At 44.1% G+C, this 26196-nt stretch overlaps 1 protein-coding gene across 1 annotated transcript in view; it reads right to left on the bottom strand.

The window, feature by feature from the left end:
* SLCO3A1 (solute carrier organic anion transporter family member 3A1) overlaps positions 1-26196 on the bottom strand; it is a gene marked incomplete at both ends in the record, with an annotated part of 132917 nt that overhangs the window by 89565 nt on the left and 17156 nt on the right. The window contains one exon of the mRNA XM_080350966.1: positions 19281-19746. Coding sequence (XP_080207092.1) covers positions 19281-19746 — 466 coding nt within the window. The remainder of the gene's footprint in view (positions 1-19280; positions 19747-26196) is intronic.

The raw sequence follows: 26196 nt of genomic DNA, 5'->3' as shown, positions 1-26196 counted from the left end.
CAGTAAGAGCGTGTGAGATGGGTTTGTGCAGTTTCACAGGATGCCCTGCAAACAGCAGCCCTGGCAGACAGTGTAAGCTGCTGCTGTTTCCATGATCACTCTATCCACTGTTCATTAATGCAGTTTGTTGGTGTTTTTTTCTTATTTTTCTCCACATCTGAAACATCTCCGGCTGATTTTAAAAGCCACTTTTTTGCAGAAACATGAAAGCTCTCCATTATTCAGCACTTATTCCACATGGATGAAGGTCGCTGGCCTCCTTAAAGAGTTTTCCCGCAGCATGTAACATTAATAGCCGCACCAAAACGAAATTAATTTCATTTTCTGAGATGTTACTTTTGACACTAAACAAAGTGGGAGGGATGGGAGGGAACAGCAGCAGCAATTCCTTGTGTGGCTCCAGGGGAATTACACCTTAGGCACCTGGACCAAACCCACAGATGGTTTCTGCCCTCCAGGGCATGCAAAAGGCTCTGCTGTGAGCTGGTCCGTACTGGCTGGTACCAAATCCCAAACTCCTGCTCTAGCACATGGTCCTGAATACTACAAATCACAGCCACGAGTGACATTCACAACATGTAAGCATGTTTGCAAAAGGCTTTCACAAAGTCTTAAAAATGCTTAGGAGCTTAATGAGGTGAATTACTAGGTAAAAAGGTACTTTTTCATCATTCGGGAAGGCAGGACACCACACACACACACACAAAACATCACCGCAAAACCAAAGAATGCAAGGTTCAAACCATGCCCTTAAAGGAGGGAAAGACTGGAGAACGGAGAATAAATTGCAGTGAATGGGATCAGCTCCATGTTCTCTCACTTGGATGTAAAAGGAAGAAATTCTTCCCCATGAGGGCGGTGAGGCTCTGGAACAGGCTGCCCAGAGAAGCTGTCCTTGCTCCCAGCTGCTCCTCATCTCTCTCTACCTAAGGTCACCTCACAAAACCACCTACTACAACCATCCCCAACCCAGTTCTGCTAAAACAAGCCAGACCAGCTTTAATGCTTTATACAATTGATCTTCTGAACCTGGATGTTTTTGACTGAACAGGGTGTGGTGCCACAAACTCTGCTGGGAGTCCTGGTGAGATGGGACATCCCCCATTAGTCACCCATGGACAGAAAAGAAACAGAGCCAGACCCTTAGACAGACGCACCTATCCAAGAAAGCAATGATAAAGCCACCAAAGGGCTGTGAGGCTGGATGCAAACCAGCTTGGGGTGGAAAAGAAGAGAGTTTGGCAGCAGGGAGTCATAAAGGAAAGAAGACTGAGCCAAGGAAGGGCTAAAATTAAGAGGAAAAGAGGGATCAGCAGTGTTGTGACCTGCCTCTTCACTATGGGTAAAGAGAGCATAGCAAGGAAAGGTAACACCAGTGCCCTGCTTTCTGCTGTCCTGACCTACCCCTGTTCAGGTCACCAGTATCGCATGGTATAAACAGCTCAAAGCAGATTTGCCATCATTGTGTAGAAATCATATGCCATTTAGAAGCCTTGGAATTAAGTTGACTTTGCAATTCAACAAACAGAACAGAGGAAAATAAATAAAAAGCCAGTGGGTTAAAAGTCAGGATCTCCCTCAGTGCTGGAAACAGAGCTTGCTTTTAGCTGTGCTGCACAGCTAGAAGACTAAAGCTTAAGCCATGATATTAAGGTTCATACGGCTGAGAAGATATCAGCATTTGGGCAGACGTCAGCAACTCTTTCAAGCGAGTTACAGATACCAAGGGCTGGAAAGTCAGAAGCGTTTCTGCTTTGTAAAATGTGACATGCCAGGATATTTATTCTGTTGCAAATGATGCAGCACGTGAACCTTAAACACTGGGGCTTCTTGCTGCTGAAAAATAGACACATGGCGGATTTCTGGTCCAGGTATCCTGATGCTCCTGGCTTCTTCCATTCACCCCAGTCTGTGGTCCCCCACAAGGCATTCTGGACTTGCACAGCATCCAAAAGTCCTAATACCACGTGGCTCCAGGGAGAAAAACACTGAGAAAATGCCTTTAAATTAGCCATAATATGGCTCGCGAGCACAGACCGGGTGATGAGTGCATTTTGCCAGCACTGAATACAAATCAGAGGCAGCATACAACCACGTATTGCGTGTTAAATCAGCTCATATTTTCAGCAAGCCTTTTCACCCTATGTACCCCTTGGAAAGGGCCTCTTGCTTCTCCAAAGGGCATGTGGAAGCAGCAGGGGGGCAGACGGGCAGCTTGGGACACGCTGCCCACTGTGGAGCACGGCCAGTTCCCACGGCCCGAGAGATGCTCTGCCTGACAGACCTGGGCGAGCAGGGACCCTGGGGACCAGAGCTGCCCAGCTGAGGCTGCTTTTAACCTCACTGAAAATAACAGGCTTTTTAGCTGCTGGCCAAACGCAAAATGCCACTGATTTTAAAGCTTGGACACAAGCATTTGGCTTTTTTCAGAGAATGCTCCAGAAAGCCTCTGCCTCCTGCACAGATGGGTACAGCCAAGATCTACAACACAATCCATGAGAGCTGGTGAAAGTTTATTTTACTCCTTATGAAATTATTGTATCTGTGATTTTGCTGAATATAAAAGGTTACAGTTAAAACCTGGAAAAACGAAAGCAGAAAATTGCCAGTACTTCTGCCACACAAAAAACACAATATAGGTGTTCCTCTATTCAGAAATTTATATTCAAATTAAGCATTTGACTTGTTGTAATTTTTTGCAAGAGTAATTTTATAGTTTTCATTGTTGTTGCTGTTGATTTTTCCTATTTTGTTTTCTTTATTAGATAAACTCTCCCCAATTTGCTGCTAGAAAGCCCTGAAACAGTGAAAAGGGAGGTAGCGCATCCTGTTGAGGGTTAGATCATGTCCAGCTGCATAAGAAATGCAGAGAAAGAAAACGGAGGAACTTGGCCAACGGGATTTTGGGTCCATGGGATGTCAGAGGTCTGGGAAAAACACTTTTTGCCTCTGTGCCACGATTCCAGATGCTACAAAGGACAAAAGATAAAGGCACAGCTCCTGCTCCAATGTGCTCAGGCTGGCTGTGCAAAGACAATTGCTAATGTCTCCACTGCAAGTTAAGCTCTACATCACCCTTGAAATGGGCCAGGACCATAAGGCACTGATGAACTTCCAGTTTATTAATACATTTCTTTGTTCCCTAGAGAGATTACATTAAAAATTTTAAAAATTGCCATTTTAATCTTCCTTGAAATAACTTGGGAAATGATCATACTGACTTAACCTTGAGCATTCTTAAATTTCTTTTTTTTAAATAGTCTACAGTTTCCCCTGAAGGGAACAGTAAACTAGTTGTCTGTAAATGGAGATTTACCTGGTCACCAGTTGTATGCAAGTGGGATTATATCATCATCATTTTTACAGCATCATGGGTATACGCACAGCACTGCACAAATGAAGAGCTGTGCCAGACAAATAACAGGTCTCCCAACCAAAAGGGCTTACATTAATTACGTTAATCCAGTAGAGACAGAGGAGTGTGATTAAACAGTCTCTGCTGCCTGGGATTTGGCTGTTATCCAGCAGTAATCCTGCACAATCTGTGTTTTAAGTGTGTGCAAAGGGGATACTCTCACCACCTACCCTTAACATCAAAGCTCGAGACTTGTGCAGATGACAGCGTCCTTCGATGCAGGAGCAGTTCCTGGAGAGCAGCATCTCCAGAGATGAGCCCCAAGTCCCTTGGCTCAGCTCCTGCCTGTCCCTCCCTCGACTGCTGTGAACCCAAGGACACCAGGGAGTTGAAGTTCAGTTGTAACTTTAATTAAACCCCAAAAGCCTCTTTAAGCAAGAGCAGAAGTAGGCACAAGAAACACAAACCTGCTGCTAAACCATCACACTAAGCTCTTTCCTATGCAGCTGATAGAGGACAAAGTCTATTTCAGAGGGGAGGAAGACTCAGCCATGCTGACACTCCACACAGACACGTGAGCTTAGATCTGAACTCCCTCTCCAGATGAACAGAAACTGTACAGGAGGCAGCTCATCCTCCTGCTGCACAGAGGAGTCTATTGAATTACAACAATTATAGCATCACCTTTAATCTCCCTTTTCGTCATCTGTAACACAGCAGTTATTAACACAAGTGGCTGGAAAATGGTACAGATTCACATGCAGCAACACAGCCTGGGGCATCGGTGGAGTCACAACCCATGGTCTCTACCAAACCACGTTGCAGGTTGCAACTAAGAAGGATTTAACCCAGGCTGGAGGCAGTAAGTCTCAACGGACCTTCTGCTCCTCTTCCACCACCTTCTTGTGAAGGACCAGAGATTACAAAGAACAGATGCTGCAGACTCTGCCCAGAGAAGTGTTGGAGTCACCATCCCTGGACGTACTTAGTTGAGGTTCTTAGGGACATGGTTTAGTGCTAGAGTTAGGTTATGGTTGGACTTGATCCTGAGGGTCTCTTTGAACTGAAACGATTCTATGAAACTGGGCCTGTGACTGCTTTGTGCAACCTCCCCACTTCATAGCAGCCAGCCAGCGTCACCCCAGCGATGCCTGCCAGGCACTGTCACCGTCCCCAGAGGCACAGGGTGGCACGTGGAGTGACAAAGCAGGACACAGCCGTGACTCTGCTCCTGCAGCTTCAGCACAGCAAAAGGTTATCTCAGCTTCTGGCCCAGCTGGCAGCACAGCCTCACCACTGCTGGGAGGTCCCTGCTGCTATATTATCCACCTGCTGCAACCAGAGCCCAGTGTATTTATTCACTCTATCTCTGGCGGGATGTCTCCCACCCAGGGAAATCTCCCAGGGCCTACCTGCCAGGCAACTTTACCAGCCCATTCAGCCCTAAACATCACCTTTGGCAGGCAGACAGCAGTTCTGTGCTACCCAGCACAGCTCCAGGGAGAAGCTGGCAAGAAAAACAATGAATCATGGCCTGAACATTAATTTGTGACCATGCTAGTGTGGATTCCACCGTTCAACAGTGGGATCCAGCACTGAAGGCTGCAAGGAGCAGGACCAGATGCACAGCTTCTGGGATGTGAAATGGGAAAGGTCCACTCCTGAACATCAAATCCCATTTCTACACTCACAGCTGACAATGAAGCAAGACCTGAAATCCAAAGGGATCCATTTAAATAAATCCCATTCCTCCCTCTGGCACATCTCACAGAGAAATAAAGTCTCCAGGACAATGTGGAAGAACCAAAACACCCCCATAACAAAGGCTGAGGTCCCAACCCTCCTTTTCACTGCTTTGCACAACAGAAAATCACAAGTGAAAAGGCAGGTCTGAGAAATGCTCTGTTGCCAAGTCTCCTGGACAGAAAACTGAGGTAGTAATGTAGAAATATACACTCATAGAATACAGCAGGAACACGACTAAAAGCCATTTCTAGATTCTCAATCTCTCTTGCCAACTAACATGCTACACGTGGCAACTCATTTCTCTGTCTCCGCACGGCAGATGGGACAGAAATCCAACAGACAATGTGAAGAAATGCTCCTTGGGCAGGAATCAAAGAGTCAACGCTCAGGAAGTGCAGATCCCTGCCACAAAGGTCTGGTTTGCAATGTGTTCTTCCATACCATGGTAGAAAACCCCACTCAAACAAGCAGGGAAGAATGTTAAAGTTTAGCCATCCTACTACTAACTTTGTGGTGTACAAACTCACTGCAAACTGTTGAAAAACCCAAGCTCATGGTTTTCCTGTACCTGCCATTCCCAGAACCTCCACTCAAACAGAGGTGCATTTTGATGAGCTGGTGACAACTAATTTGTTCAAGGTTTGCATTTTGTTTGAAAAGCTCAACATCCCCAGCATGAAAAGCAACAATGTTTTCCTTGGGTCAGCAAAACAAGGCAAATGCAGCTTTTATTTTTCACCCTGACCCTAGATGGGGGAAGCACAGATCACGGGCAGAGGCACAAGTACTCTCAGATATACAGCTGGGAATGTTTTGCTCTGTAGTTGTATAATCTCATCCAATTCACAGTTGGAGGTTTTCTTGTTAATAAAACAGCCATATGGGGCATTAAAAAAATTCAAAAAACAAAGGCATTTCCTTCCTTTGCCACCTCCAGTCTCAAAAATCCCTCCAAAAACGTGACAGCCAAAAAAAGTTAAGTCAGTGGTACTCCTGAAATTCAAGAGCATCTTTTCTTCTTACAAGCTTTCTACTCAATGCAAGTGTTACCAGCACCTTTGATCAGTATTCTATGGGCAGAAAACAAATAATGATGGGTTGAAGGCAGTAATTAGCATCTTCAGTAGCACTGGAATCTCTTTGGGAACAAGGCTCTGAGGACACTTGCTTCCCTGATACCACCCACACCCACCATCAATACAGTTTATTCAGAAAAAACAGCTTGCTTTGCATGAAAACGGAGACCACATGGGTCCTGTGGTTCAAGAAGAGGCACACAGCAATGCCCTTGGGCATTACCCAACAATTGTGATCCAGAAGGCAACATCTAGCCCAGATTCTATTTAGACACCTAACTCCCATGGTTATTGATTAAAATAAAAGAGCCTGAATTTTCACAGAAATCAAAGAGCCTTTTGATGTGAGGATCCAGGCTTGTGTAGACTTAATGGAGATAGTCCATACCATGTTTCCCCTATATCGATTTAGCTCTAGTTGCTTCAATACCTGCATCCCCCAGCCTTAATATGCTGCTGCCCAACCCAGCTCTCCACCTTTTGCCAACATCCTTGTTCTTGCCTGTGCTGAATGCAGGATTTCCCAAATCCTTACCCCATTCACCTCCAACAGCTGCCTTGTGCACTGTAGATTCAATTTCAAATCACCTTCCTGGGCTGCAGTAAGCAGCACAGGTCTTTTGGAGCACATCCTTACCCAGTGCTACACCGCTTCGCTTGCCTTCTCCTCCCTCTGCTCCTCTGGCTCAGCTCTAAAATTTACTGCCCCTCCAGGGCTAATAAAGCCCAAATTTGCTGATTTTAAGGCACAGAGTAAGTCTCATCTGTTTACTCAGACTCTCAATTCCACAGGACAGCAAGACTAATTTATTCAAAAAGATTTGCTAGAGCTGCTCTAGTCTCCACATTACTACAGCTTTGGGGGGTGCAGAATGCAAGGCAAACTCAAGGAGCTACACATGGGAATATTTTATCCAGTAATGCTGGAGAGCAGCACAGCTTCTTTTCATTTTGCTTGTTTATCAGAAATTTTCATTTTGACAGGTCTTCCACGCATCAGCAAAACCCATTTAAGACTACATTTTTCACCTAGTGGGATGGCCTGCCCTAATCTTCACCAGCTGCCCAAATCTGCGCAGCCCCAGTGCACTTTCTTACCAGTCCAAGGAATTACTGGAGCACTCTTATCAGTGCTGGGATGTCATAAGGTGAGGGTGATGGCACAACTGCCATCTCTAGCAGCAACAAGATTTTTGACAGGCAGTTGTCACTTTCAACATATCTTCATCACCTTCATAGCCCTAAAGCCAAACCTAAGCATCAAGGCAAGAAATAACGGATTTGGGACAAAAATGCACAAGCAGACGAGAAAAACCACAAGGAATTGTGGAATTCACTGCCATTTCTGTTGTGTGGGCCACAAGCTTATATGAGCTTCAAAAGTGACTGGACAAGCCCAAGGCACTTGTCCCCTGTGTTAGTGGCTTCTGGAAGCTGGTTATAGAGCAGCATAGAGTCTCACTGTCCTCAAGCTGCTTCTTCAAAAGACAGTGTTGGTCTCAGCTTTATCCTCCAACTCCTGGAGACAAATTAAACACCATCTACAGAGGTGGAGCAGGTTGGTGCTAGCAGACAAGAAACCAGGACCATTAACCCCTCTGACACTGAAAAGAAATGTCTGCACCTTTAGAAGATACATTACTTTGCAGGCAGTGAAAGGTTTTAGGTCTCAGAGCAATTGCAGGGCACCGTAGTCAAAATTGCTGGGGTCTATTCTCACTCTCCTGCTAACCTGTTTCATAACCCTGGAGACACTGCTGGAGTAAATGTCTTTGTTTAACCCACACTTGAGTATTGCTTCTACTTATAAATCAAGTACCTCCAGGATGCTAAACAACTGATGAGGTGTAGTATCCAGACCAAGTTTCCATTTGATACATAATTCTCATCAATGCAGGAAGGGAGGCAAGGTTTAGAGAGACAAGAAGTATATTCTACTAGATCAGGTGAAGCTGGGAAACAAAAAGTAAATCCTTCAGTATGAGTAGTCACACTGCTCAGAACATGATGCACCAAGCAAGAACATGTGTGTTTTCCAGCTGCCTCAGCTGATGAATTAGAAGGTCTTATCATTCCCTGAAAACCTCTTGCCCTCTGGCACCCGTGGGAAACTCTTCACAGCTCACACAGAACTACTGCAAATAACTCAGTTTCTTGCAATGCTGCTTCTTGCGCACTCTACAATGCAGCATGCTTGTCTACCACCGGTACCAGAACAGCACACTTTTACATGGAACATAAATGAAGATATGCATTGATATAAACCGAAAGTACAATAAAGCATCTTTACACTTGCATTGCTGGAATGTGAATTTTTATGTAAAACACAGAGGGGGGATATTGAACACACACTCCCCCCAACACACAACACCACCACCGAGTGCCCAGAATGAACAGAAAGCTAGAGAGGCAACCCACAGCTGAGAATGGTAAAGCTCAATGCTCAAGACACCTTGGTAGCATGGCCAAGGTAAATTATAGCTCACTTCTTGCTTACCACCACCCCTTTCAGTCCTCCAGCACATGTTTTATAACTCTGCAGAGGGAAAGCTTTCTCTAAAAATTCTTACTCTTTTGATGATCAGTCTGATTGAATTAGGACATCCATATGTTGTTAGCTGACGGCTAACAAGATACAGGTGGTCTTTCATCACAAGGGTAATTGGTCTCTGCAGCAATGACTAATACAGCAAAGTTGTCCCAGCTGTCTTTCACCTCCCCCTCCCAAAATTATTTCTTTCCAACTCTAATAAGCAGTATCACTGTCTTGTACAGAAATACAGCAGGAATGGTTTGCCCAGCACTGAGGATAGGAATGTACAGGAAAAGCGAGGTAGGCACAGGGAGACAGTGAGGGAAGAATTGGTGCACAGTGCATCTTGTTCTTCTACCTGTTTGAACTCTTGAATTTCTGCCACTGCTTTGATCCACTGCCTTTGGCCAGATCCTGCACCTTGTAATAGAGCCAGTCTTGTTTAGCTGCAGTGACGTGCTCTGAGGTTTTAAGTGAAAGAGCAATGTGACCTGTTGTTAACATCCATTTGAGAAACTATTTAAATCCTTATATTTTAATTGGTTAATAAAGGGCCAAATTTGGATAGCCTCCTCCAGACAAAATCCCTATTATTGCAATCAAAAGGGGACTTAGTGAGAGTAGGCCTCCCTCTAAGGAAAAGCCAAATGCCTCATTAGCAGCACACTTAATGAAATGGCTGTATCTTGGCAAAAATAAATCTGTAAAAATTGTTTCCAAGTGCTTTCAAGAGAGAAAAGTTCAAAGGAGCAATTTTGGGACCAAACCCCAAACTTTGAGAAAGCAAAGCCAGAATTATTTGCCCAAAACCAAAGTAAAAGCTCCCAGCTGAATAACTGCAGACCAGTCAAGCCAAGGTCCTATGCATGAAAGAAGAACGTCATTGTTGCCCTGTACCATTTTCAGCCAGAGCTTCTGAGATGCAGATGATGGTCAGTTTCTCCTTTCCAAAGCTTAGTTTGGGCCCTTTACTCAGCACCTTCCTTGTGACAGCCGAGCTGGTTTGGAAGATGCAGCTGACTGACAGCTGTCAAGGGACAGGTCAGTCAGTGGAGAAACACCTTGGCACCAGCACAGCCGCAGCTTTCCCGCAGCAGAGCAGACAGGGCTCCACTTCAAGTAGGAAGATCTCCAGTAGGTTAAACCCCAGCACATGGCCCCTGATGACAAGTCTGCCAGATGAGAGGTTTTAGTTTGGTACTGATCCCGTGTACACGCTGCCTTCCCCCCCAAGTCCATGCACTACACCAGAGAAGGTGCACCACCCACTCCACAGGCTCTTCTCATGGCTTATGAAGTGACCAAGGAGCATTATGAAGGAATTTTATGTTTGTTTTGCAAGGTGCATAACCACTTGTGTCCACATGTTTTCCCACAGGCTAGCCCACCAGAGAAAATCAAGCACTTGTAGTTATTGAGACTGCACTGATGTCTCCACAGCAGCTCACAAAACAGGTACTATTGGGTCGTCTCACACCTTTGATTCATGTCCCAGCTGTTCTTCTGGTGTTAGCGCCATTAATTTTTAATTACTTAGGTGCACACACCAAACCAGTCATGTTGGTCAGGCACCTTCTGGACATCTCATGCCAGTCACGCATGCAGCCTTGAAGAAAAGGTCTCATCCAGGACCTGATCTACCATTACTCCTTGATGTCCCTCACAGCCCCTGGAAAAAGCTCAGCTCTGAAGGTGCCTGAGGAGTGACAGGTGCAGAGCCACCAATGCACAGCAAAGGAATAATGATAAAACCACAATTTAACAGCAGCTTTGGCAGCTGAGCACTGCCAGGACCTATGTGTCAACAGACCACTGCCTGACCCGTATGTTTGTGCTGTGGCAGTGCTTGGGACTTTGCAAAAGCAAACACTTTTAGGAGGTTACTCAGATAACACCTATCTGGTACCTAAGGGTGTGGGCATCATCTGGCCCAGCATCCAGCACAAACCCACAGCAACCTATCAAAGGGGCAAAAAAATCTGGTTGAGCACCTCACCCAGCAACAGAAGCAGCAGCTGTGAAAAGCATGAAAGCAGGTGCTTTTGTGAAAGTTTTACATTCTTCTATACACTTAAATAAGCACCTTGTCCTGCAGATAACCAAGGAACAGCCAGCTGCAGGCAAGGAGGTTTGTAGCCAGACCAGCCAGCTTTCCTTGCAGCTCACAACATGGGAGACATCACCTAAGCAGCGGCAACAAGGGTCTGACACCCTGCTGGCACTGGGCAGTGTGTGTCAGGATATATAATAAAGCAGCAACTATTCGGAACTTTAAGGCAGCGATTCTCTTTTAACACTACACTTCAGGTCACTGCCCTTTTTTATTGGAAGGTTACAGTGGCACAGCAAAATTCACGAAAGCCATCTCTTGCTCACTCAGCTGAGGATGAGTGTGATAATCACTTCTGACAAGTCCTAAAATATCCTCCATAACAAATTCTTTGTTTTGGTAGGTGAAGAGGCCAACACAAGCCCCTCTATTGAGCAACAAGACTTTCACCACTGCCATGAGGCCAGTGCTCTGATCTGTGCTGGCAAAGGGGCAGATCCTGTACCTTGTTCCACCGTGGCAAGGCACATGCAAAACACAGCTCCAAGTGTCCTCAGTACCAGCCTGTAAACTGGGACCAAAACATCCAGAGACTCACTATGTGCAATGAGCTGGGGAGTCCCAGTTGAATTCCCAGGAGATGGGCCAAGACAGACAGCACAAGCTGCCTCACTCCCGCTTACACCATGAAGGAGGTGCAATGGAGCCTTCAGCTCTTGACATGGCCAACTCGTCACCTTCCAATCTATGTAATTAATTTTATGAACCTTAGTACTAATACGTACTGTCCTCTACATGTCTGCCATTTAAATGACAAGGACATGGCTTTAAAGAGGCTGCCCAAGGAATCACACACCTCTCCAGGCTCCACAGTTGATGACTGGCTTAAACACACTACAGAAAGAAAACACGCTCAGAAAGTGAAATTATTTTTAAAAGACAGAGTCAGCAACACCCAACTAAGACAAAAATCAGCTGCAGAGTGCACAGAGTAACATGGAAACAGCTCCCACCCTCGATATGCTCTCACACACAGTCATTTGTGTTGGACTCAAGCTTTATTTACTCAGCTCATAACAAAAAAAAAGCTATTAGCAGAAGGTTAAGGTAACTGGAGCAATTGCTGTAAAATAATGGAGCCCATAGCAGTTACGACTCTGTGCATATATACATTTAATTGAATAAATACATCCATTCAGTTACCGCCTTTCACAACTCAGCCTTTCTGCCTGCAGTGGGGAAGGTTATACCCATTAACTGATTATTGTTACTGCTCTAATACACCCTACACACTTGTTTATGTTTCCATTTAATTTTCCAGGATATTACCACTGACACTGTAAAAGGGGACACGTGTAACCGAGCCAGTCCCACTGACACACAGCAAATGAGAACACTGATCTCTCCCACAAAGGGCGATAATTACAAAGGCTGCAGGTTACCAATGGATCAGCAGGTTAGGCCAGCGTAGTTAATACCAGTATATCGACATGAAGTCATGTGATTTAATCTAATCACAAACCACAAGGAAGACATTCTATTGCATCTGATGCAAAGACACCTTTCAATAATGCACAGGCACCACAGCATTCACGCTGGCAACAGCACTGCTTTTAGCTTAGTGTTAATGCCATGTCTTTCTCAACTCCTTGGAGACTGTGACAGAAAGGAAAGGCTGTCGAAATCACCCGTAGGAGGACGCATTTACTGAACAAAACAATTACAAAATTCTGTCAAAAGTTTAGGCTAAAAATATTACATACCTATAGAATTGCATACATATACAGCAAGGAGAAAAACGATTCTTTGGAGCAAGTGCTCATGCTCCATGAGCGCCCCACATGAAGGTGAGTAAACTCAAGCAGCTCATGGGTAACGAGCAGGTGAAATACAACATATAGCAAGTCAGTTAAGATCCATTAGAAAAGTCCTAGTAGAAACAGGCTTTAAAAGGAAAAGGTTTAAGGAAAGCACAAGACTGGCAGAGCCTTAAGTGGGTGAGCTCAGAGAAACGTGTTCCAGCAAGAAGGGCTAATGTAAATTTAGTACCCACGTTGTTTGCAAAACACAACTGAGCATGCAAGGAAGGAGTATGGCCAAGTGGGAAAGGCTGAGGAGTGAAAGGGATAAAGCAGCTAGGACAGGCAGAGCTCTACAGACCTCCCAAGTGGGTCCTAAAGACCTTCCAATCAATACACATCAACCGAGGCCTCAAGAGGCTGGTGATATGACCTGTATGCTATCAACAAAAAATTATTCCATTTGCTATGGCTTAGAAATGTAGGTTCAAACATATATTTCAAGAAATTCTGGAGAAATTCAGAGAGGGCAACACCCAGCAAAATTAATTCGTCCTCCACGCAAGAGACTTTTCAGCAGTCACAGAGACAACACTAGCAAGCAGCCATTGGAAAGCTGAGTAAATTTCTGAACAGGGGGAAAAAATAAATAAAATCACAGAATGAAAAACTATTTTACAGAATCTGGAAAGGACAGAAACAGTGACTATGTCAACACATTTCTGTGGGTACCCAGGGTCCTCACCACCTTTACACAGAGCCTATTACGCTGTAGATACCAAGCTATGTAAACAGAAGACTTCCAGTCTGAAAGCCAAACTCCTGCAAAATCTGCTCTTTCAGCTCCAAAATATTCACATTTCTCAAAATTATGTGGTGCATCCCCCAGGAAACAGAATTCTAAGTGTTTAAAAAAAAATAAAAGTGGAGACATTTGTTATTATGAAAGGTGCTGTCACTGACTGCCCATTCTACAGTCCTTCAAATATAATCAGTCACATACACGAGTCCCGGTAAGACAATGGGGATACAACCTGGAGAAGCCTGGGGTTTTCAACTTTTTCTTTAACGGCATTGAACACATTCACTTTTGCTTATAAAATCAGAAAGTCTGTTTCCCTTTGTTAGTATCTGTTGATGAACCCTAATATACGTAATATCGGATAAACAGTAGATGAAGTTGCACAATTCATAGCAAATGCCCAGCTTAACAGTCTGAGCTTTTTAGTAGAAATTCAAGTACTATTTTTTGGTATTACCGCTTATAAAACATTGACTCAAACTCTGACAATTTCAGCATCTTATGCTGATAACTTGCTATTAACTCACCGCCATAGATACCAACTCTCAGATTTAATTCTTGTCAGTTGAGAAAATGCTTCTGCTTCTCCAAAACACAATGGTTGCTGTCATTTTGACTGACGTAAGCTACCATAAGTGATTTTTCAAATGGACAAATTTATCCCTGGAGACAGCAAGATCTCAAACTGGGCATGTTTGTCTTCCACTGCAGCAAATCTTGCGTTGGTGCTTAAAGTAAGCAAGAAAGCACCAGAAGTGACAGTGAGCATTTCTTGATAACTGTCAACTTAAAACAAAAAGTGCTTCCACACATTCCACACAGAAGAACTCGACACTGCTGTAAAGGTCAAAGTCACCAGTGACAACACAGAGTCCCGTCTCCCTTACCAGGTTAGTCCTATCTGGGCATATGGGGACAGAGATCATCCTGTCGAGTTCTCCTCTTATACCAAGGCTAACAGCTGGAATGATCGCATGACAAACCAAAATACACACAGGGAAGGCCAGAGAGGAGACTAGGAGATGAGACAAAAGAAAGCAACTAAACAGACACATCCAGCAGTGCTGAGTTTTCCATTTTTCCAATCCTCTACCCTGCCACACATCAGACCAAGAACAGCTCTATTCCCCTAAGCACACTATGCACACCATCAATAACTCAGGAGCACTCATCACTCCTCATCACTTAATCCTTGCCTCAAGACTTCCCCCTTCTAGGATTTCCTTGATTTTTTTTTCCATTGCAGCAGTTTCTGCAAGTCAGCGAGGAGCCTGAAGTGGTGGCTCCTCAACATGTGGAATATGTGTCCAGGAAGTTAAACACTGAGGCAGCTTCAGCAAACTTAAAGAGAATCTCCAACGCATTGAAGATCAACGCAGCATTCTTCTGAATGAGCCACGCAGTCTGGCATTGCTCCCTCCAACATCAATATCAATTTCCTCCATCAACAGGAGACACAATAATAGCAACTTCCTCTATATAATGCAGCCCTTAATTGTCCCAGATCAAATACTGGCTCCCAGGGGCTATTTATTCTGCTCTATAGGTAACCATGTTGTAGACAAGATGTGACAGCTTTTATCAGCAAATGTTTAATGCTGCAGGAAGCCCAAAAAGGTGTGTATGAAGAGTGCTAATAACATTAATATACCACACCACTGTACGGGCTCTAATTGAACACACAAACTACTGCTGAGAGCACAGTGGGTACTCCAGGGACCAGAACACACTTGCAAGCTCTTGCTCATCTGAGAGGCAGCAAATCCATACAACCACCACCAGCTCAGGTTCTCCCCCACCATCAACTACACAATGCCTCCGATCCCCCTCCTAATGACAGTCTTCATTGATTTTAACCGAACTCACTCAGCAAGACCTAGCAGAAAATGAACTACAGAGGGAAATGTCAAGTGAGTCATTAGTGGGTAGAGAAAGCAACTGCCTAGTAAGTAGTCTTCAACATACTTTTCCTCCTTTAAAATAAACGATGCCACAAATTGAGGGAATCCTTTGACATCAGTGAAGCTGCAGCAATAACGAGCCCTACACAGTCTGCAGGAGTGATTAATTCCTCTGGTCAGAGGGATTACTTATGCCAAATGCCAATAAATACACAAGTAAAATTAACCTGCTTGTTTGGAAATCTCTAGATTCAAGTTCAGATCTTACATACAAGATCAGACTCAGAGAGAAAAGCAAGCAAACCAGCACCAAACCAGATTTCCCCAACTTCAAACAGTTGAAAAAAATAAAGGAATTTGTTTATCTGTTGGCCACTATTGTCAACATTACAACCTTTATATTAAGCAGGCACTCGGATGGTGAAAGGGGATGAGAATGTATTTCCCATCACTAGCATGAGCAGGCATGCTCCTGCTGTCTTTCTAACTGTTATGACACTGATGGGTTTTCTTCTGAACATCCTTTGGTGTGTACTTTGACGCATGCATCTTTTTTATCTGATTTGCCCTCAGTTAACACAAAACAGGCCTTTTCCTAGAGCTGGTTACTACAGCAACAGAATCTGAGTTTGGTAGCAACACATTGCAGACATTAAAAAAAAAAAAAATGCTATTAGCTCACGAAACATGAAATTACACGTCAGCAGCCCATGCCACAGAAATATCTTCCTGTAATATTGCATCTCCATCTCTCTAATTATGAAACTCCCCACCTCCTTGGCAGAGCAGAAGCCTGAGCAACCTCTGCCTTCAAAGGATGCACAACTGACCTGCACTATCCACCACCTCCCATGTGCCTGTCATTGCAGAGAATCTACAATGGACCAGATTTGATGGACTTTTTGGCCAGAAATGCATTATACTCTACACGTGCCATTACTTGCACTAGCCGTTAAAGCCAAAGTTACACTTTGAATTCCATACAGTATCACATCTGCATTCTTCTGCACACATGTTATTAGTACTAATAAAATTGTTAAAAGAAAGAAGGACTGTGGAGGGTTGTGTTTGGGTTGGTGTTGGGTTTTTGGGTTGGTTTTGTGTGTTTTTTGTTTTGTTTTGTTTGTTTTTTGTTTGTGCAGGGTTTGTGTGGGGTTTTTTGTTTGTTTGGAGTTTGTTTTTCAATAAAGGAATCTTCCTGTGTCATCATTTCACTGCAAAGTGGCTGTATTAGATACCATATGAAGTTACTCCACTGAACTCTTATACAACGCAGAAGGAAAAACACCTCTCAGTGCACATTGTTATTTCTATCTAATTCACTACCTTGGGACACAAGAGGCTTTTTATTGCAGCAGGTGAACAATTACCAGTACTTATCTGTCAAGTGAGAGACTGCTTCTTCCCCCCAGATAGAATAGAGCCCAAATGCAGAATATACATACTCAACATTAGCAATATACTGAAGACAGCATGGACTGGTCAATTTGATCATTTCTCAACCACAGCGAGCCATGATGGAAACTTCAGCCAGACTATTACTGCTGTTCTTAACTAGTTTCTATCCTGAGGGAACAATCTATGCCAGATTCGCTCCTAATTTAAAACAAGGGAACTTACCCAAAAACATTTTATCCGGTCACATACAGCGTAACCCCTATTGAGTGAGCATGCTATTATGAGAAAGCAAACTGATATAAATATAGCACACTGACAGTACACACTCTGCAGCTATTTCCTCAGCGAAACAGAGGAGAATGAAGCGAGTAAGCTGCTCAGCCAACTTTCTTCTAAGGCCACTGAAAATTGCATTGATGACATCAACAAAAATATTCAGTTAAAGACAAATCTCAGCAAATCATTCTCAAACAGCATTTGGAACGGAGGAATTTGACCTCTCAAGTATTCACAAATCTGAGGAGACACATACACTTCCCACCAGCTTCTCCATTTATTTTCATTCACAGAATAGATTTATTTTCCTATAATTTTTTCTTGCTAGTTTTTATTTTTACTAGCAAAATTGATTACAGGTTATCTGAAAACCTGCTTATGATGGATAGGCTGGGGCAGAGCAGATATTAAACTTCATTGTTGATATGGCTGATTGGTTAAGTGTACTCTTCTGGTGAATGCACTCTTCTGCAACCCATAATTCATATGCAGAAATACAGATTATGAATTTCATAGCTGAAGTCAGTAAAGCAAACAACCCCAAAATGCTTGGGTTTTTTTTAAACTTTACATGTAAAAAGGAACATGGTTAGAGCCATATGTCTGAAGGAAAAATAATGAAGCAGCATATAGTAAGCAGAAATAATCTTCTGGCAGTACTTTCCCAGCTACAGTTGAACTGCCAACTTTAAAGAAGTTATTTTAGCATCCAAGATGAATATATCTCAGGAACAAAAAGAATCACTCTTCCTCATACTCCTCTCATGCATCCTCCTCAATCCTGTCCTCAGAAATGAAGCATTGCTTAAAAAATGCCCATGGAACAGACTGAAAGAAGTTGCTGCCTCTCTATATAGTTATTTATAATAGATAATCTCAGAATCACTCTTAATTCCAGCCCATCATTTACAATGTTGGCGAAGTGGCTCCTGTAAATTTAGTCTCATTATTCACCTTTGGGTTGTACAGTATCTTGCATTTTATATATCATCCCGCTTTATCCAGTGGATTCCTCACAAGCACTTACAGAACCAAGTGAAGGTGAATAATGATCCAAGGACAAAGTTAAATGCTGAAATCCTCTGATTTTACGGTCAGTTACAGGAAAACATTGACATGTTTTAAATACATAGAAGAACCTCTTTAAGTCAATTAGCAATACATCCAGGGATGCCTTAGCAATGCTATACAGTTAGTCTTTCCAACAGGCCTCTATGCTATCCCAAGATGCCGAACACCATTCAGAAAGTCAGCAGGGCTGTTCAGCTCTGCTGCCTATGGTCAAACCCCAGCTGCATTCAGTTATGCTTGGAAAGTTGATAAAAACATCTTGGGGAAAAAAAAAGAATGACCAGTATTGGGACCATCCATTCAGTTGACAGTCAAGACCGGAATCATGGCACAAGCACACAGAGTGTTGGTTACTAGAAACTATACTAACAAGTGCAGAAGGATCACACACTTCACTGATTTATTGCATTGCAGCCATTTATCTAGCAACAAGTCTTGCAGAAAGAAGAATTCACTAAGCCAGTGAGTTTTTTCAGAGAACAGCTTCACCCACAACATCCTCTTTAAATCTGCTGGAGAGGAGACAACTGCCAAAACACATGAGCACTTTACCCCAATAACATGGAAGTTCCATTCGGTAAGTGAAGCCAAATTTCTTATCTGAAAGTCATCATATCAGTGGGATGAATTTTGCAACACCATCCAAAACACGAGTTCTACTTCAGGCTCACCATATCTCAAAATAGACCTCACCAGCTTCTGCATCCCATTCTGTTACAGGGATCACAAAATCTGGGGTCCTGCCACAGCATGCTGGGTCACAGCACCTACTCCAGAATAGATATTTCCTTGCTAAAATGTGATGGTGGTAGTGACAAGACGTGTCTCCTCTCGAGTCTCCTTATATTGCAATGCTGACATGGACAAATGCTTCAGAACAGAAAGGAAACTAGGGTATCCTGGGGAAAAATAAGAAGTCATCATCACATATGCCACCTAGAAATTCTTCAGCTAAAACTCAACCATAAGCCACCAGTATGAGAATTTAAACCAATCTGGGCAAAAACAATTAGAGGAGTCAGCATCTTTCTAATCATCGAGTAATAATCACCGTGTTTGTCAACCTTAACCGTTGCTACAATAAAAGCAAATATTACTGTGTTTCCCTGCTGCTTACAACCACTTGGTGCAGGGACCTGTGCCAAGTTACCTTCACAAGCATAGCAGCACATGGAGAAGAGGCCTCAAGGCATCCTTCCCACTGGCCAAAATATGAGTGAGATGCCAGCCGGCAAGGAAAGCCTTCAGTGAGAAGCAGTTCCGAGAGCCTTACCTATGTACAGGGAGGAATCTTTCCGTCTCACGTGGTCATCGATGTAGGAAACTCCCAAGGGCTGGACAGGGGTAGCACCAATGCCCAGGAGGACCTGTGCTCCAATGAGCAGCAAGTACATCATGTTGGTAGCAGTCCTATTCCTGCAGATAAGGTCCGGGTCTGGTCCCTCATCACTGGTGGACCCGTTGGCAGCACACACATCCCTCCCTTCAGCCCCCCAGCGTATTTCTCCCGATTCATATTCATACTGGTGGGTCAGAAATTCAGGCAACGCGGAAAGGAGGGCGCCCAAGGCCATGACTATCCCTCCACATCCTATCAAGCGTGGCCGGTGTCCCCGGGCTCCGAAGTAGCTCACAAAGAGGATGAGGGCCAGGTTGCCAATCTCAAAGCTGCTGGCGATGACACCCACGTCAGCACTCTGGAGGTTGAACCGTCTCTCCAAGGTGGTTAAAACACTCACCTACAACAGAGAACACCAGAGATAATTACTGAAAGGGAATATGACCAGTTTTCTGTCCACCCCAAATATCCTGCTAAAGCAAAAGTTTCCTTGAGCTTCCCTCGGGGCCAGGCACATCAAGGACATGTAAATCACAGCAGAGTAGTAGTTGACCTCGAAGCATGATCTGACTACTCAAGTACAGCCACTTCAGAAGGTCCTAACACCAAGTGACATTTCACAGCCCACCACCTGTCTGAGCACATGTTCTCTTACAAATTCCTGTGTACACCAATGTATATTTTGGGTGCCTACAGACTCCATGATTAGTTAGCTGTTTCCATTTGAACACACAGCCTTCATGTTGCAAACACCATCCCATAAAACCAAGGCACAAACCACATCAAGGCTTCAAATGATGCTGGTCACCCAGGTCTTTCTCTTGAAACGAACCGCAGTTAGCGAGCAGCAGAAAACCTTGCGGATACTTTGCTTCTACACCAGCACGAAGCCATCAAGTCAGAGACAGTGATGAACAAATAGGCAGTTTGGCTGGCATAGAAGGCTTCTATTAAAGTATATAAATAAAACGCTGATCAAAGGGTTTAAACTGTTTGTGGATTAGTTAATGACTGGGATCTTCGCTTACAGAATAATTTTAAGACAGGCCAATTAAGGTTTACACAGAAGATTTAAATCCACCACAAAGAAGGGAAGATTTAACAAATAGCGGTTATTTAACACTAAGAACAAGGAAGTATGTGAATAGTCTTCAAATATTTAACATTGCTGTGAAAAGGAATGGCCTGTTCTTTGTATTTAAAACGGGCAGGACAAGTGGTGACAGGTTTAAACTGCAGCAGAGACGATTCAGGTTAAATACAAGGTGGGGAGAGATCAGACTTTTACTGGCAAGGACTGTGAAGCATTTAAATATGCTGCCTGGAGAGGCTACTGAGGTCTTTAAAAGAGCGTAGACCAGCATCTGTCAGGAAAGACACAGGTGTGACTGATCTCACCATAGGGCAGGAAAATGAACCAGATGATCTCTTGAGAGGTCTTCCAGTCTTGGTTATATAGTGCAATGAAACACAACGTGGATTTTCTGCAACAGTTGTGGCACTGATCAGAGTACGAAGAGGAAAATTAGGTACCTCACCTGCTGTCATCCCTGCTCAAGGGAGAAAACTCAGTGCATTCTCATATCTATAGCAGCATCCCCCTCATACAAGAGAAAAATAACAAAAATCTTGAACATGTCACAGAAATGCCAAACCTTGGATAAAAGACTATCTTGTGTTTCAGACTGCAAAAGATGAAGATTTTTAAGGTCGTCCTAAACCAGGCAGGTTTCTCTATTCAAAAAAAAACTGTGATAAAGACCTCAGAGCAGAAGGTAGCCCCTGGATAGAACAAAAATAGCCTCCCACTGGAGGCACTGAAAATCTTTGCTGATAAACCTCACGAAGCAGGAGCCAGCCTGACCGACTTTAAAGTATTCTGACAGCAGCTCTTCTCCGGGGGCAGTTGGGCTCTGTAAGGGAACACCAGGGCACAGTTGGACAAAGACAGGCCCATCAGCAACAAAATGGAAAAATGGAAACAACCCACTTTTGCTGCTTTGCATAAGCAAAAGCTCCAAAACCTGACCCTGATATGTGTCCAAGTCAGATCCCCAAAACTGTAATGTTTTTGTGACTTTTGAAAATTCAGACTTCATCCCATACAGGCGGTTATAATTTTGTACAACTACTGTGATCCTACCCCACTAAAGAGCCGACAACTGCACAAGACAACAACAAAGCCAGCAAAAACACAAACACACACACTAAAAAACAAACCCTATGACTGAAGGTAATACAAGAGCAATCATTCTTGCTCACACACCAAAGCCAAGTGAAGATGTGCATGCAGAGGGGGAGGAGACCACCACTTTGTCTGAAACACCAGGTGCAGGTCCCTGTTGGGATGAAGTGGTGCTGTGATTCACCAGGGGAAACAACGTCCTCTTCTGTGAGAGCACAGCGCAGCCTGTCCCCGCTCCAGCAACCTTGGCCATGTCACTGTTCCCAGCCCTCTGTGGGAGCCAGAACTGAGCAGATGGGGACAGACACTGCTAGAAAACACTACACTGGTATTTTCAAAGCAAGACACATCAAGGTGGAGGGACATGGACAACATCTCAGGCTGCCCCACAAGGCACTCATACAACAGAGCTACATTTATTATCCACAACATGGGACAGTTTTTATTGCTCGGTGTGATCTAACGGGGCTGGTGGGACTCCAGACTTCAACACAGAGCAAAATACAACAAACTCTAAGCGATGCAAAGCCCCTACTATGGGACCTCCTTCAAGCTGTCACCTCTAGTACATCCCTAGAGGAACTCAGCTATAATAGAGGTCCCATGAACAAGAATTTTGGCAGAAAGGTGAACCTCTCCAAGATGAGTATATAACTCTGAGCATGCGAAATCACATCTATGGTGCTCATTTCTGAGCCATACCTAGATAGGAAACTCATAATTACTCATTACAGCTGTGTAAACTGAGGCATAGAGAGCCAAATATTAATGAGATAAGTAGAGTCAACATAACCAATTTCTGATGGAGTAATTTCAGCTGGAAGATTGAAATCAGACAGAAGTGATTTCCCAAGGCCAACTGGTATTAACTAGCTTTGGAAGCCTCTCCCACATTTCAACCTAGCTGCCAAATTTCAGGCTTTTACCGTATATACATACATACAAGTGGCTAGAAAGCAGGACAGTACTCAGAAACATTTGGGTGACACACATTACAAGGGTAAGATTTTGGACAGTTGGATTTCAGATACAAAACTGCACCATTTCTAGGTGCAATTCACAGTGACAGTAAATTAAAAAGAAAGCTGGGAATTAAACCCAGTCCCAGTTCTCATTCTGCTCTTTTATCAGTAGGACTTCAGCTGTTCTTTTATTTTCACAAAAATTTAAACCCCTCATAACAAGGAAACAGAGTCTCACCATGCCCCCAGTTTCTTGCTTTGGTGAAGAGACTGAAACAAAACGAGGAAGAGGACGATGCAAAGCAAACTCCAACACTATCCACTCAGTGCTATCAGCTCTGCCTTTATTAAGTGGGGCATGGGGTGCAGTGGGGGCATAGTGAAAGAACAAAACCAACATAGCAGCCTTGAGCATCCAGAGGAAAACAGCATCTGAGTACAAAGTGCTGACACCAGCATCAGCAGAGTAGCCTCCAAAACGCTAACAGTCATGGAAGAAGAAAAAAAATATCCCAAAATAAAAATAGGGTTGTGGAATAAACTGTCAACATGCAGATTTTTAGCCAGAGAACACCAGGAACACAACCGCATTACATCCCAGGGGGCTGCAGCCCAGACAGCACAGCCCAAATTCTTGTTTTGACATTGGCTGTGACCTTAAATACACAGGCCAACTACAAAATCAGCATTAGCACAGCAGAGATGTTACCTGCATTTATTCAAAACAAACCTCTGCCCAAGGCTAGAATTGTTCTCCTGCCCTCCTCTACACTCCACCTTTACGAGGCTTCCTTCATGTAAGGTGTAACCTGGGAAAACACTTGCAGTTTACACACGGGATGCTCACAGTGCCCTTGTAACTGTTAGATAAAAATGCACCGTACTGCCCGTATTTCCTTTCACAAGCCTTCTCCCCAGCAGATAAGCCATCACTGCTCCTAGATGCTGACTTGATTTATTAAGAGTTACATAAAATGCTGCAAAAGACATGACAGGTCCCTGTAAAATACTGACGTCATGTGAAAAGGCTCTGCGAGGATTATAAAAAGCCCCAGTGTGCTGGGACCATGGTGAGCATCCAGGAGTGCAGCCCACAGGGATGGTGCTGGGATGGAGTAGTGCGGGCAACACCAGGAGCCCACGTTATTAACCGTGAAACTGCTATTTCCCTGCTCCTGTCAATTTAAGCAGCTGTTTGGCCAGGGCTGGAAAGAATACATTAAGAGGCTAATCAGTTTAAAAGAAGCTTCTAACCTGAGAACAGTTACCAGGAGGCTATTACAACAACCCCTTAAGATTCATACAGGTAACACACATGGGTGAAGTGCATGGGAATGAGAGACACGTGTGGTTTGACCCCAAAGAGTCAGTGGTGTGTAACCACCCACTGAACCAGACAAACCCAGGAGAGGACAGAGGCAGGGACAGCATTGTCATCATGGCAAGTGACAGTGACCAGGACACTGGGAAGAGCAGTGAGGCTACAGCTTTGTATGGGTGAATGCTAAAGACAGCTCTACCTTGCCTGCTACTCTAAAGGGGCCTTCTAAGTCCACCCTAAAATACTCCTTGGTGACTGGAAAAAGAAAATAACCTCACACATAAGGCAAACAGTGATAAATAACCCAGATAAACAACAACAAAAAAGAAATCAATCAGTACCTTAAGATTTTCCAGCCAAAGCAACTTACATTGCAAACCCTGTACGTGAACCCAGGGAAGCTTTTGCCATGCCATTCTGGACTTATTTCAATAACACAAGCTCACATTCATCATTCCTGTCTGCCTCAAATCTATACATCTTGGCATTTTTGAACTGAAGTTAATTTGCTCTCTCTGTAGACTGTTTATTTTGTATTAATGCTCAGCAAAAATGCAATCCACAAACCTGTTTCACACTATTGCCCCACTTTATCACTAAGAAATGAACTGAAGGCTGGGGGCACCGTTATGGAGTCAGAGACACAGTGCATTGAAAATGAATATCATATTGTTCATATCTCCAATGATCAAGTCATATTCACCTACAGAGTCTACAGATAAGTTCATTGTATTAATAATACAAGGTTATATATAGAAAACACATTGACTTTATGCCTGAAGGGCCTTTTTAAAAGGCTCCTTTTTAATGTAAAATACATTTTCTCAGTTATGTGGTAAGATATCAGACTTGAAGAGACATGTCTGCAGTGCTACAGGGTGTAAAATAATTGCCCGGCAACTATGTTCCCAAAGGAAAACAAATGTAAATCATCTCCCACAGTCTCCAATACAGAGCTGGGAAACACAAAATTCCTTGAAGACCATCACAGAAGAAACGCCACTGCTTCCATGTGCCTGTACCCACCTCTTCAGACATCACCTTGCCCTCTCTTCCAGCAGCCACATGGGACAGGGCAAGAGCATCCTGCAGCTGAAGGCAACCCCTCCTCCCTGTGGAGCTGGTACCCATGGGCTTAGCCCCCTGTGCTACCCCCCGCCAGCCTCAGCCTTCAGGGCCCAAGGGAACGATGCTGATCCTCCGCTCTGACGTTCCTCTCCTCCACAGTTCCACTGCTCGTTCAGCCCAGTTTTTTAAAAATCCAGACAATTCCCTCAGCGTTTTGCTCACTCCTTCCCCATCAGATGGCTGGGAGGAGGGCAACGAGCCTCATGCCCTTTGCCCAGCCCCAGGAATCAGCATTCCTTGCTGCTCCCCACCCCACTGAAATAGCGAGGGCATCAGGACCTCCCATCACAGGCTGCTGATCGCTCCTGTCGACACCATTCCCAGCCCAGTGAAGTCAGTGGAAACGTAAAAACTGTTTTCACCGCAGATGCCGACACTCGCGCTGGCTTTGGGCACATGAGCATAAGGGAAAGCCAAAAAAAGGGTGGTGATACGAACACACCCAAGCTGGCTCTGCTCAAGGTCTGGAAATCATCTCTACATAGAAATTTGCATTCACATGACAGGGATAATAGATTCCGCAGCTGAACCACTGCTGAGAAGTAGGGTGTTATTAGCTTGGCTGTTGCTGCATGTGCCTATGCTGTTTCTAGGCCAGTACTGGAAAAATCTGCAAGTTACTGTACTGGTGCCACAAGGAGTTTGCAAATTGGATGTATGCCTCAGTGATGTGAAAAATACCTTTTATATTCTAGTGACCAGATCCAAGATGACTGACACAGTCCAAACCAGAATCACAGAGTCATTTCGGTTGGAAGAGACCCTCAGGATCACTGAGTCTAACCATAACCTAACGTAACTTTAGTACTAAACCATGTCCCCAAGTACTTTGTCTAAATTAAGCAAACATTCAAGGTCAGTATTTTCAGTGGCCTGAGTAGAAAAGGTATTACACTGTGCACAAAAGAAATAGCACACCGCACTCCTGGCCAAGGCAAGACACGCATTTTTGGCAAAGCCTTTCTCTGGCATCACCCTGAAAACTTTTCTGCCTTTTCTTGTACCCCACTGTGCATCTCCTCCCCACATTCAGTAGTCACAGCATCCTGTGCCACTCGCCACTGCAGGACACAAAGCAAGCATAACTGGGTAACCTTTTTGCTGGGTTCCACGGCTCCGCCACAAACACAGCAATGCTACATGCTGTCGCGTGCTGCAAACAGAGTAAAGAGCAGTCGGCACCCACAGAAGATATCCTGTTTGGTCAGGAGTTGATACACCCGTGCAAAGCCACAGTTTGTTTCCAAAGAGCTT

The sequence above is a fragment of the Nesoenas mayeri genome (genome assembly GCF_963082525.1).
Source record: "Nesoenas mayeri genome assembly, chromosome: 11".
In the NCBI taxonomy this organism is placed as follows: Eukaryota; Metazoa; Chordata; class Aves; order Columbiformes; family Columbidae; genus Nesoenas; species Nesoenas mayeri.
The sequence above is the reverse complement of the archived record's forward strand: the minus strand, read 5'-3'. Positions and strand labels throughout refer to the sequence as shown.